Here is a 13744-nt window from a genome sequence, read left to right as displayed (position 1 = left end):
ATGAAGTCTTGGGGAACAATACCTCTGGCGGTAAAATCAGGTAAGGCTATTGTGGTGAGGAGGGTTCCCCTTGTTAGTCCCTTTGTTTCACCTTGCTGTCCTTTTGTTTCCCCTTAGAGGCCGGGGTTCAGCGAAGATGCAGTGGAAGCTCTGCCGACCCGTGAAGAGGAATAGTACCCCCGGTGGTAAAATCAGGTAAGTCTATGGGGGGGATAACTAATATTCCTCTGTGTATTCCCTTAGCTCACCTTGCTGTTCTTTTCTTCTCCTTAGGTGCCGGAATGCGGCGGGAACATGCAGGAGGATGCGGTGGAATGTGAAGATGCTGCGAAGGCCGGTGAGTTCAGCGCGGCGCTGCAGCAGGCGAGGCAACGCGCATAAAATAACTTCTTTCTTCCAGCTCGAAGGCGCGATGGATCGGGAATTCAGGTAAGGATTAAAGGTATTGCTCTTGTTCTAACCTTTTCTCCTTCTTTCTCCCTTTTTCTAGGAGCTCCAAACTCGAGGCGGGCGTGGCAGAAGGCAGTCACGATGAGCGTTACGCTGCTGGATGCAGAATAACGCGAAGCGTGTGCTGCTCTTCGGGTGTGGTTTAAATAGCCTCCAAAGTAGTCCCAGGTAAGTATTCCTCCCCAGCCCCGCCTGAGTAAAAAATAGTCCCTAAGTAAAGTAGTCCCTTCCAAGCCTCTTTTGGCTTGGAGCTCTTGCAGCATGGTCTGCATCAGGTAAGTTTGCAGCATGGTCTGTGTTACAACGCAAGTTGAGGGGTTGCAATGATGAGCCAGGAGACCAGGTTGGGTTAAGAGACTTTAGTGGATTCGTGGTACATAAGTCACAGGTAATAAGTTACAGGCAGGATAAGTACATAAGGGAGGGAAGCATCCACCGGTCCCCCCTCTGTTCAGCTCATTTTCCAACTGAACAGGAAGAACCTTGGCACTCACACCAAGACATTCTAGATGGAACACTATAATACAAGCATTCCAGGCACAGGCTCACATATAGTTAGGAAACAGCTAATGAACCAGGATAGGTAAGACATAACAGTCTGCATCAGGTAAGTTTTAATCTATGAGCCTGGTGCCTATGGCGCCAGGACTGACTCTCCATATGAGCCTGCCACCATAGGCGCCAGGACTGGACCCAAATAGCCCCTAGCAGGGGTTGTTGGGCTTGCTTAGGATAACTTGATGCCTGCTTCCGAGGTTGCTGGATGTGGTATGGGTCCCCGGGGGTAGGCATCATGACAGCACTCCCCCCCCAAGGCCCCTCCTAAAGTCGTTCTTCCCTGTGGTTTCGGTTTGTCTGGGAAATTTCGTTGGATTTTTTTCACCACTCAGGGTTCATGAACATGGTCACTAGGTTCCCATGACCTTTCCTGTGGTCCGTAACCTTTCCAGTCGATTAAATAAAAGAGTTTTGACTTTATCAGCTTGGAGTCCAGGATGTTCTTAACTTCAAATTCGGGTTCTCTGTCTACAAGGATAGGGTCTGGTGGCTTGGTTAGTCTTGTCCCTGGTTGCACTGGCTTCAAAAGTGACACATGAAAGACGGGGTGAATTTGCATATTAGCAGGTAAGTCCAACTTGATAGCCACCGGGTTGATAATGGCTTTAATAGAGTAAGGTCCCAAATATCTGGGGTTAGAGGTCCGTGTTCCCTTTAGAGGTATATGTTTTGTGCCTAACCATACTTGGTCCCCTATCTGGTATTGTGGAGTATCACTTCTATGCCGATCAGCATCTTTCTTTTATTTTTCTTTCGCCTGTTTTAAATGTGTAGTTGCTTCCTTAAAGGCTTGTGTAATCGTAGCGTGCAGATGGTCCACTGCGGGAATTTCTAAGTGTTGGGGTGAGTCAAGGTCTGAGGTTCGAGGATGGTGCCCATATAAGGTATAAAAGGGGCTTCGTCCAGTTCAGAGTGTACTGAATTATTGTATGCATATTCGGCGATCCAAAGAATGTCTTTCCAATTACTCTCAGTCTGATGTAAAATACAACGCAAGTATTGTTCAAGAGTCTGGTTGGTTCTCTCCGTTTGACCATCGGTCTGGGGATGGTGACTGATCGATAACCTCACATCGATTTGCGCCAATTGACAGCATTTTATCCAAAAATGTGAAATGAATTGACTGCCCCGGTCAGAGACCAATATGGACGGAAATCCATGTATGCGAACAATGTTTTCGAGGAACTCCTTGGCCAGGATTGAAGCTGAAGGTAATCCCTTTAAAGGAATAAAGTGGACCATCTTGGAAAAAAGATCCACAATACCTAGAATGGTGTTAAATCCATTGCATGGGGGTAGATCAGTAATAAAGTCTAACGATAAGGTGTGCCATGGTGTAAGCGGAATGTCTAAAGGTTGTAAGAGTCCAGCTGGTTTTTTCTTTTGACTTTTGTTTTGGGCACAAATGCCACAAGACATCACAAATGATTTAATATCCTTTCGCCAAGTAGGCCACCAGAATTGTCTTTTAATTTTAGCTTCAGTTTTTGCAATACCTGGGTGCCCCTCCATTAGGGTATCATGATAACGGGAAATGACTAGCTCTTGTAGTTCCTTGTGTGGCAGAATAGCCGCTTTTGGTAATAAGGCAGATCATTGGTGACAGAGTAGTCTGGGCCTTTTCTTACCCAGTCCTGCAGGGCTGTAGGATCAAAGAGTTGCTGGATCTTTACCTGAATGTCCTCTAGTGTCTGTAGAGTAGTCATACCTAGAATTCTTTGCTCGGAAATTATAGGTACTGGTTCTGGGATCACTTCTGCCTCTCCCATCCCTATTCGGGATAAGCCGTCTGCTTTAGCATTCTTACAACCTGGTCGATAGGTTATTACGAAATCAAACTCGGCAAAGAACAATGCCCATCCGAGTTGACGTGACGATTGGGCCTTGGCTGTCTTTAAATACTGTAAGTTCCGGTGATCACAGTAATGGTATGCCTGGCACCAAGAAGATAGTGCCGCCAAGCCTTGAAGGCGGATTTAATGGCTTATAACTCCTTGTCGGTAACCGCATAGTTTAACTCAGGTGCTGAGAACTTCTGGACCAAAATGCTACTAGATGAAGCTGGCCAGTTTCAGGGTCTTTTTGAGACAGGACAGCTCCCATGGCTAGACTGGATGCATCGGTTTCCACTATGCATGGAAGTTCAGGGCACGGGTGCTTTAATACAGGTGCAGGCGTGAATTTCGCTTTCAGCTCTTGGAAGGCATTTTCAGCTTCTTCAGTCCACATAAAGCGTTTATTTTTTCGCAAGAGTGCTGTGATGGGATTTACGACATGTGAAAAATCCGGGATGAATCTGCGGTAGAAATTGGCAAAGCCGAGCATGCTTTGTACTCCTTTAACTGAACTTGGTGATGGCCACTTAAGGATTGCGTCCACCTTTCGTGAGTCCATTCGGGGACAGGATAAATCCAAGGAATTCAACTTCTGTGGCATGAAAAATGCATTTTTCCAGTTTTGCATATAGTTTGTGCTGGCGCAATTTCTCAAGGATTCCTGGGACGTGCTTCACATGGTCAGATTCTGAAGAGGATTATACTAGAATATCATCGATATATACAACAACACAAACGTCAATGAGTTCACAAAGGACATCATTCATGAAGTATTAGAAGGCTGCTGGTGCATTGCACAACCCGAAAGGCATCACCTGGTATTTCGAATAACCCATACTTAGTGCGGAAAGCAGTCTTCCATTCGTCGCCTTCTTTTACACGTACCAGATGGTATGCCCCCCGGAGATCTAATTTAGTGTATATACAAGCGTCCTTCATTTGGTCTAGTAGTTCAGGGATCAGAGGCAATGGGTATCGGTTCTTAACAGTTATCTGGTTCAATGCGCGGTAGTCTGTGCACGTTCTGAGGTCACCTTCCTTTTTGGGCACTAAGAACAAACCTGAAGATGCAGAGGTCTTGGATGGGTGAATAAACCCATTGGCAAGGTACTGGTCTAAGTATTGTCGTAGGTGAAGGTTCTCGGGTTCCGTAAGGGCATAGATCCTGCTACAAGGGGGTTGTGCACCGGGTATGAGATCGATTTGACAATCGTACGATCTGTGAGGAGGTAAGGTGTTTGCCTGTTCTTTTTGGAAGACATCCTGGAATTCTTGATGTTCTGGAGGGAGTTGCATGACTCCTGTGGTTACTGTGGCCAGGCCTGCGTTCTGACTTTTCTTTGGGTAACAGGTTTGTGCACAATCAGGGAAGGTTATTCTCTTCTCTCGCCAATCAATACAAGGATTATGTGTTTCCAACCAAGGTATCCCCAGTATTATTTGGAACTGTGGGGCTTTGATTAGATCAAACACAATAGTCTCTCGATGCCCATCCTGACCCAATAGTGTCATCTCTGCAGTGGAATGAGTTACAGGCCCAGAGGCAATTTCAGTTCCATCAACTGTGGTGATGACATCTGAGGTGGTTTTTCGGGAGAGAGGTAGATTCATCCTGGATCCAATTCATAGTCCACATAGTTTCCTATGCCCCGCTATCAATGTATGCCCTTACTGCGTGCACACGCGATGGCTGCCCTGGATCTACGAGGACCATTGGTATGATGAAATGCGAGGTCTGAGCATCCTTCTTCAAGCTCGGCAAGTGGACCTCTACGCTTGTCGGGCGTGGTCGTTTCCCGAGTCTGACTCCATATGGCTTTTATCAGCAGCTCCTACCACCTTCTTGGGTGGTTTTACAGGGCAATCCCATAGAAAATGCCAAGAAGTTCCACAATATAAACACAATTGCATTTGCCGTCTCCTTTCTCTTTCCTTCTGGGTTAAGGATCCTTTAACCCCTCCGATTTGCATGGGTTCTGAAGCATCTGCTCCTTTGGGGTTAGCGTGGGTTTTAACCAACACCCGATTCTCAAACTTGGCTCGATCAGCCTTTCTGTTCTGAAGTCTGTGATCTAACTGGACCACTAAGTCTATATATATCAGCGCAGTCTTGAGGTGGGTTCACGACTTGAGCCAAGACATCCTTGAGTTCTCCTCGAAGCCCTCGATGAAATAACGTGATTCGTTTTACCTCAGGCCATCCAGTTTCCACTATCAACCTATTAAAGGTTGCGATGTAGGATAGAAGGTCCTGGTTTACCCTGTCCTAGGGACAAAAGTTCGTTATCCAGGGCCTGTCCTTGGGAGTGCCGGGCAAATAGTCTTTCCATGCTCATTTGAAAGCCCTGAAAATCCCGAAGAATTGGGTCATCCTGAGTAACTAGTGGAATTGACCAATCAGCTGCACTGCCGCTGAGATATGACAATACAAAGGCTACCTTGGCTTGATCATTTGGGAAGGCTCCAGGTCTGCATAAAAAGTGCAAGCGGCATTGGTTCATAAACACTGCAAACCTTTTGGGATCTCCGGAAAAGCGTTCGGTTGGAGCTAATGGAATATTTCCTGGTAGGTTTCTTTGCACAGGGTTACTCGATAACACAAGAGCTGGATTTCCCCCGGAACCAGGTAGGGGTGCTTGTCCAGCCTGGCTTTGCAATAGTTGGCTAGCAAGGTCATCAGTTCGCTCCTTTGACAAAATCAGTTCTCTCCTAAGAGCATTGGTTTCTTGATGGGCGGAATGCACTTCAGCCCTCAGTTCCCCTAGTAATTGGGCCAATTGGTCAGTCTCTGAGGTATCCATAACGCCCGGGTGGGAATTTGTGGGTAGGCTTTGCGTTCTGTTACGCTCACCTGGCTCCCACAGAGGCGTCGATCGGAACTGGACAGCTGCGGTCTCCACCAATGTGACGTGTAGGGCCGAGATGACGGACTGGATTGGCCCACCTAGCTTCGTTTGCTTGGCCCATAGGAATATTCTTCTGCAAATGGAGAAAGGGAATTAACCACCCGTGGAGTTGAGCGTAAATCTCCCCCACCCCCGCTGTTCTCCCCACATCTCCTCCGTCAACCTTTCAAAATTGGCCCGGCCCCTTAGGTCCTTAGCAATAAACACACCTTCCAGTGGCTAGCATAGTTACTCATATCTCAGCTATCTCTTTCCCAGATTGGACCATTCACCAGGATCCCTCTTCTAAAGGCTTTCCAACATGTGGCTCGGACAATGAGGCCCCTTTCTCTAAAATTCGAGTGTCTAGCAGTTGGCCCCCTCGCCCAATGTGAAAACTGTGTGCAGACTGTCATCCAATTTAAACTGAAGGCCAAATGGGTAAGTCCACTTGTATCTAACATCTCAACGCCTCTGTTCCTCCATAATTGGCCTAAGCATCCTCTGTATTGCTTATGTCGACTGGGAGGCATTCTGATAGATCTGTACTGTATACTCCCTAAACGGTATCCGTTCCGCCTTCCTCGCCTCTGCCAAGATTAATACCTTTGTTTTGAAATCATGGAATTTGATAACAATGGGGAGCAGCTGCTGCCGTCTCTTTTGGGGCCGACGCTATGCGCTCTGTCTATTTTGCTGATATCTTGCGGACAAGTTTTGGTTGTGAGAGAAGCTGCTGTATGCATCCCTCTATGTTATCTCCTTCAGCGACTTCCCAGAGAAATTTCAACCACAGATTATTCCTCTGTGTCCTGTTTAGGTCATCACATTTGGATCTCATTGAGTGTGATAACTCTTTCAGCACAGAGTTAGAAAAAGATCTTTTGTTCTGGTCTACTCGCCCCTTAGGTTTTGCAATCTCTCTCTTGAAACACTTGTGTATAGGTGTGTTATAAATGCCATATCATATCATATCATATCTTTTCTATTTTCACCTATAGGGTCAATCATTTATTTCCACAGATTGGAGATTTCAGAGTGTAGGGAGTCTTTAATTTCATGTTTGAGTGCGTCCAGTGTATAGCAGTGTATAGGCGCCTTACAAATATCCAATAAATAAATAAATCAATAAAATAATAAAATCACTGGTGAACGTTGCCATGGCCTACGCTGTCTGCGTACCCAAGCCCCTCTGTTAAATCTTCTGGACGGTGGGGCTCTTTGGGGGTGGATGCCAGGTATGCATGTATGTTGTTGTCCTCCTTCCAGCCAGCCTTGGGCATATCTCATCTAAGGGCAGCAAACCAGAAGGGTCTCAGTACCTCAGATCTAGTCCTGGGTTCTCCATCCGTCTCCTCCTTCCACACCACCAGTCCCTTCCACAATTCTCACCAGCAGAAATTGTTGCTCACAAGTCCCTGGGTGTTAAGTTTGGTGTTTCTGTTCAGAATGTGGATCTCTCACCTTGTCACCCACCTCAAAAAGCAGGGCCATGCTCATGCACGGTCCTTTTGTGACTCAAGGGCTACGGCAGTCTTACTGCTGTGAGAAACCTGAAGGTGTCTCACCCACTGGTCCCTGGGGATCTGTCATCCAGGTGGCCAGGACATGGCCATTGCTTTTGGATTGAGGTCCTGGGGTGGACCAGTGCGGAAGGATCACCTGGATGAGAGGTCCTCGGGGAGTGGGACAGTGGATGGTGAAACGCGGTATCCCCTTCTCTGTAACACCTATTTAGGAACTCAACAACCCCCCCCCTGGTTTTGTGAGCGACTACAGACTAACACCAGAGCCGTATACCTTACATGTCCCAACACCATTTACAGGCAAGGTCAAGCAATTACAGATTATTGCACACACCTGACTTCCATCACACTTCCCCACACGGAGCACGAAAGCACACTCTGAGCGAGGCAAACCACACGAGGAAGCAGGAGTTCCAAGATGGCAGTTTAACAAGGAGAAAGACGGCTAGACCAGAGAGAGTCGCAAGGAGGGAAGTACCCGTGACCATAAAGACCGTTTCTTTCGTGAGCCTTGGAAAGTAAGAAACCGAAGATCAGGAACTAAGGCTGATCAAACATGCACAGCATGTCGGAGGTACCCGGGGCTCTCCTGTGTCAATAACCAAGGGGGTGAGGAGCGATTGCCGCTGTGGTACTGTTCTTGGCTCCTACAACAAAGTGGCGTCAGAAAAGACAGCAAAGCCAGTGAGTCGGAGAGACTGATATCAAACCACCTTGTGTTTTGAACCAAGGTTCCAAGCGGCAGCTTTGTATAAAGAGAACAGTGTATGAGGCGTTGCCGATGAGCACCGCAAGTATAAGTAGTAATTGAATTTTGTGATTGAACTTTGGGAGAAAAGATAGACAGAGTGGTCAAGCGTCACGTGGGTGCTCGTTCGAAAGTCTCTGTTAGGTATCCAACTGCTGCTGAATGTGAGAAAAAGTAATATTAAGATCGAAGTGGTCATGCAAAGGGTCAAGCTAAACCCTGTGAACATTTGAAAGTCTTTGATAGTTTAATCTACATCACAATTGGTCCGAGCACGGCTGAGAGAGACTAATTGAGTGAAAGAAAGGGATCTTAGTACGGCTGAGGGGGATCCGGGTAAACTGTGAGTCACCCAAGAAAGAATATTTCGAACTATTGTTCTGAAGGGGATCTGAGCCAGGAAGAGGGGGAATCAATCGTTGAACTTTTGTTTTGAAAGAGATCTGAACCCGGCTGAGGGGGATCCAGGGAAAATAACTTTTACGTGTTGCTTTGTGTACACCAGGCCCTCTGAGTCAAGAGACTTGCAAGAAGCAAAGAGACTTGGACACAGGAGGTTCTGAACAATGAATATAAAATTGTATCCTCGTGCCGCAGAAGCCTGAGTGTGTGCTTGGCTCGAGTGAACCGTCTTGCCCTGTGCTGAAAACGCAGGGAAGGGAGGCCAACGGCCCAAACATCCTGACATATCATTTTTTGAACACTTGTAAATTAGTAGTAAGGATTGGCAATCGTTTTTTTTAGTATAGGCCCTTTTTAATTTGAAAAGACTCCACTAGGACACATTATTATTATTTGATGCTCGTAGCTTGCTCCCAGATTTAGGTTTAGATAGGCGTTTATCCTACCCTTGTGAACGTTCAATAAACACCCTTGAACTGTGTTCACTTGTGTCTGTCTTACTGTTGATACCATGCCTTCCTTTTACTGCTCTGCCCCAGGGTCAGATTGTTAATTGAAAAACCTCCTCACCAACCAGGTTCCACAGTATCGATGATAGGGGGCCTCAGCCATTGCAAGGGGTAGCTCACCTCTCTGCCATCCGGCTGAATCCCTGAGTCAGGCGCCCCAGTGTGCCGCTGCAGGTCCCACAAAGCAATCTACTTCTGTTCTGGTCTTGTGTCTGGTATGGGGGCCGCTTATTGGCATTGACCCGGCCCCATTGGTGCTATCGACATCAGCACCTTAGTTGGAGGCCCAGTGCCTCAGTAGTTTGACAGGGAACACCCGGTCTTATGTAGGGGCAGGACGGATCATACCAAAACCACGTGGACCCATGACCACCGTAATGGCAAGAGGGCCCCACAGCACCATGGCCTGCAGTCCCGTGCTTACGCGGTGGAGGCCTGCAAGCCTAAATGAGACACAGACTCAGTCATTCCATTCTTGGAGTCTGCAGCCGTTCTAAAGCATGTGCGTGCAGAGGGCTCCTTTTATTAGCATCCAGCCATGACGCTGTCATGACACATCTTAAAGGAGACAGATACCACAATGTCTGCTGCATGGGGGGACGGCTGTGTTCACTCCCACTCTCCAGTCCCCGAGCCAAACGGGTCACGGTAGTCTCCACAGGCCACCCCTGCCTATTGGCGGTCATTCTATGGTGCGGTGACTGCAGCCGCTTATTGCGTCCTCCGGCCCTCACCACTGAGAAAATGCCTGGTCTCCTTCATGCTGCAGGCACTAATGCCATCTTGGCAGGCCAATACAGTACAAGCTGATCCCCCGGTTCCCTAAACCAATGTCTGGAGAGGGGTTTCTTCGTGTCAGGGTATGGATCCAGCGGTGTACAGTTGCTGGGGTATATTTTTGAGTCGTTCCGACATGTGTAAGTCACTAAATTGCTGTTATTGGAGTTGATGAATGGACGGGTTGGACTGTGTATCCTGCCACCTCATCTTGGCCACGCCCCCTCAAGTAACCAATATCAAAGGGTTGCAGACATTAGCATTTCTGTACAGATCCTGAACCTCTGTAATCTGAATTTCACTGGCAAATTGTTGTTCCTCCTTGTGCACTTACCACCTTTCCTCTCCATATCTGTAAAATTGAGAGAGACCACCATGCGAGTTACTCTTTTCCCCATCCGTATCCCTCTTTTCTTCTCTTCTCACCACCCCTCTTTCACTTGCTCTTCATTTCTGCTCTTTCCCGCATTACCCTTCTTTACATTATATCTTGCTCTTCTTTACCTCACTCTTTTTCGGCCCTGCTTTCCCTACTGGGCCCTGCTTACCCTTGCTGCTATCAGACTCTGTAAATTGCTTTTATCAAAGCCAAAACCTTTGGCTTTTCCAATGGATGGTTCTGTTATATCTGTAAACCAAATTGTACCATAGATTTCACCACAGGATTGTTAAAGAATGACTGCAAAGGGTACTGACATTGTGGCTGCTCTGATAAATTACTAAATACTTGACTGAGCTGCCAAGCAAAGAAGTGTTCTCCATTATTTCAAGTAGTTCTTAAAAAAAAACAAAGACGTGTATGGCAGCAAAGGAAATGTAATTGACTTCTGTGCAGTATTAGAGCTATTAGGTGCTAACCCTGACCTGAAGTTATTGGAATTTCTAGTACTGATATCTATTCTAACTGACAAACTCAATTTGACACAACAGCCTTGGAAAAATGCATAAGGATTGAAATGTGTGTCAGCGCAGTTGTCGTCTGATGTTGAGAAAAAATAGGCATATTTCATTTGATGTTCAGGGATAAAAACATTTTGCAATTTTCTGGGAAATTATTGGAAAATATGTAGTTTAATGTGGAGAAGAAACCTTTCACAATTTTTGAGAGACCATTTATGTAGCGAACAACTCAAAAAAGGAGGTGGTTTTTGAATAAAGAATTACACTTAATATAAAAAAACAGATATTTTTATTTTTAAAGATTGTAGTATTCCATCCATTTTAGAGTCATGCTCTCTCTGCAACTTTCAAGAAACACTTTAAAGAAATACCATAACCTGCATCGTCTTGAAGTAAAAATACACCTTTTTTACCTTTTTTTCCAGATACGTGAATTTAATACCCCAGATTTTCTCAACAAAGACAGAGAAAGGGCCATGATTGATGAGATTATTGAACAATCCGTGAAAGATGCAGTAACCTTCCCGGTAACCAAACTGGAAGAAACATCAAAACTGACCAGGGTAAAAACATTGTTTTTAATTTTTGAGATCATGTTTGCAAATCTGTGTGGTTATACATTATATTCGGTATATATATTATGTATATTTCAGCACTGGAGACTGCCCCTGGGTGTTGACGCTGCATGGTATAAATCAACGTAACATAACATCACATCACATAACAAAACATATAATAGCCTTCAATTGAGCTCTTCTTCCATAATCTATCCTTCTGAGGGCCTCATTTGTGCTAAAATTCTTTCTCCTTAGTCTACCAAACTACTCTTATCCTCAGACTTTTGGTATGCTCAGTCAAAGCGCCTTTCAATTTCCAAATGTTCTTATGGGAGAACCCCCCCTTAAAGGGAATTGGCTTACACGCACAATGTAATTTGGGGACACTTTGAAAAATGTTTTCAGGCCCTCTTTTCGTTCCCAGTCTGGCCCTTCCCCGACCCTCTAGTACAGAGGCCAACATTCTCTCCTGGTTCTCATTCCTTGTCTCCAGATGCTCAAATCAAATAGCTGTTAGGCTGACTTTCAACAGGATACCAAAGGATCTGCTTGGTTCCAGAGATCTCATGACGCCCAGTGCTGCAGCAGTCAGATAATCCACTGTTGGTGACTCTTATCTCTGGGGCAGAGGGAGCCGGGACAAAAGCACCTTGCGAAACAAAAAATATTGAAGTGCAAACTGATGTCCCACAGTGTGGCCCGAAGTATGAAATGTTACCCACCTCGTAAGGAGATGAAGTTGATCCTCTGTACCATGCTATCATTTCCCCACCCCCTGATCCCGAAAATTACACAGGGGTTTGGGTGGACCTGGCGGGGGAGGGGGAATGCGTTTATATGACTTGTTCACCTGAAGAGTACGTGCGCAGGGGGGAGAGTTTACAATCAGTTTGTAGGGCTTGGGTGCCAATAAACGGGACTCAGCCATATGTGAATGCAGAGACGGGGGAGCGGGAGCACAGAAATATTTCAGAATTTGTTATTGTAGAAGTAAGGAAAGAGGGGAATGTTGCAAAGGGGACAGCCCCATATCCCCCTAGGCACTTTAGAGTGAGGCTAGAGGCAGTCGAAGCACTATGATGGGCCGGGGGAGTGGGAACGGTGATAGGGACACTGTTCCCTTTAACAGGGCCTTACTTCAGTATAACTAAATATAGTTTAACTACATAGTATATTATAAGGCGCAAGCGGAATAGCTATTTTGCATAGTTATTAGTAATCATAGGTAGAAGGGATGGCCTGTGAAGTAAATGTGGCATTGCATGCACTAGGCCCAAATTCGTGAGACCATAGATATCCCCAGCCGTGCCTGAGCTCCCAGAAGGACAGTTCACACCACCAACCGCCACAAGTCTATTCATTGTTTGAAAAGTGTTGCAACAAGGCATTCGTTCACCCAAGAGGAATGTGCCCTACAAGGCCGCAATCACAAACCGACGTCTGGTGTTCATGTTATCTCACGCTTGCCAAAGATGACCCGGCTCACTCCTGCGTGACCACGAATTATAGCCCATATAACTGACTAAACCCTAAAACCCCTGAATTCCATGGCACAAGGTGCTCTTTTGACCACCAACTCCAAAGTAACAAGTCCTGAAATGTTTAAAGAGAATGGGAAAGGCATGTTGGCAAAGTAACACTTGTGTGATTTGTATTGCGAGGTGCTGGGAGGGATGAATCATTGTAACGCTCACCTGGCTCCCACGGAGGCGCTGGTCTGGTCTGGGTTGCTGTGGCCTCTTCAAGCGTGATGCGCAGAATTCAGACCACCGATTGAACAGGACCCCCGAATCTTGCTTGTCTGGCCCGTAGGAATATCCTTCTGCAGATGAGAAAAGGGATTAACTGTCTGCTGAATAGTGTGCTTGCTCCCCACTTTCCCCCTTCGTTCTTCTCTGACTTCCTCCAAAACCCCCGGTTTAAGCTCACCTTATGTTTTGGAAGGATGAACTCTCCATATTGCTTCTGATGCAGGGGCGCGCGTTCGTCCAGTTACTTCACTGGTTTTCAGAATGGCGCTGGCAAATCCACTTGACTTTTCTGAGCGATACGCCGTAAGTATGAAGATGCAAAAGTTCAAGTGTGAGCCTCCTTTTATGTTGTTTTTCCTAACCTGTGATCTGTCCTTTATTTCAGGTGCAGAACGAAGGCGATGCGTTGAGGGGTTAAATTGCCTGTGGTAAAATCAGGTGAGTTAGTGCTGAGGGCGACCCCTCTAAATGTCATTATAATTCCCCAGTAATGTCTTTTGTCCTTTCCCCATAGGGGCCGGGGTGCGGTACCTGCCAAAGATGCAGCGCCGACCCGAGATGTGGAATGGTTCACCAAGAAAAGCCGGTAAGTAATATGGCTGAAAATTCGCCTTTCCTCTTGTGTTCCCTTGCTCACCTTTTGTCTCTTCTTCTCTCCCCTAGGTGCAGGGATGTGGCGACCGGTGCTGAGAGCCGTGATGGAGCCGGGCGGTGTCTCCGGAACAGGTGAGTGAAGCGTGGCGCTGCAGCGAGCAACGCAGTGCTTTTAAATGGAAGTCTTCCTTCAGGAATGCTTGCGTGAAGATTCTGGATGCAGGTAAGAAGGTTGAATAAGTTCTTGGTTTT

General features: G+C 46.5%; 1 protein-coding gene across 10 annotated transcripts in view; it reads left to right on the top strand.

The window, feature by feature from the left end:
- The window catches only part of LOC138581369 (uncharacterized), a 3536879-nt gene that overhangs the window by 737908 nt on the left and 2785227 nt on the right, over positions 1-13744 (top strand). For all 10 annotated transcript variants that reach the window (XR_011304538.1, XR_011304537.1, XM_069652654.1 and 7 more), the window contains one exon: positions 11016-11153. Coding sequence is in view for 8 of the 10 variants with exons in the window: in XM_069652654.1 (XP_069508755.1) it covers positions 11016-11153 (138 nt within the window). In the remaining 2 variants the exon portion in view is untranslated. The remainder of the gene's footprint in view (positions 1-11015; positions 11154-13744) is intronic.

The sequence above is a fragment of the Ambystoma mexicanum genome, chromosome 3p (assembly GCF_040938575.1).
Source record: "Ambystoma mexicanum isolate Mex_15411 chromosome 3p, UKY_AmexF1_1, whole genome shotgun sequence".
Classification (NCBI taxonomy): Eukaryota; Metazoa; Chordata; class Amphibia; order Caudata; family Ambystomatidae; genus Ambystoma; species Ambystoma mexicanum.
Note: the sequence above shows the minus strand (reverse complement) of the source record. Positions and strands in the feature narration are given on the sequence as shown.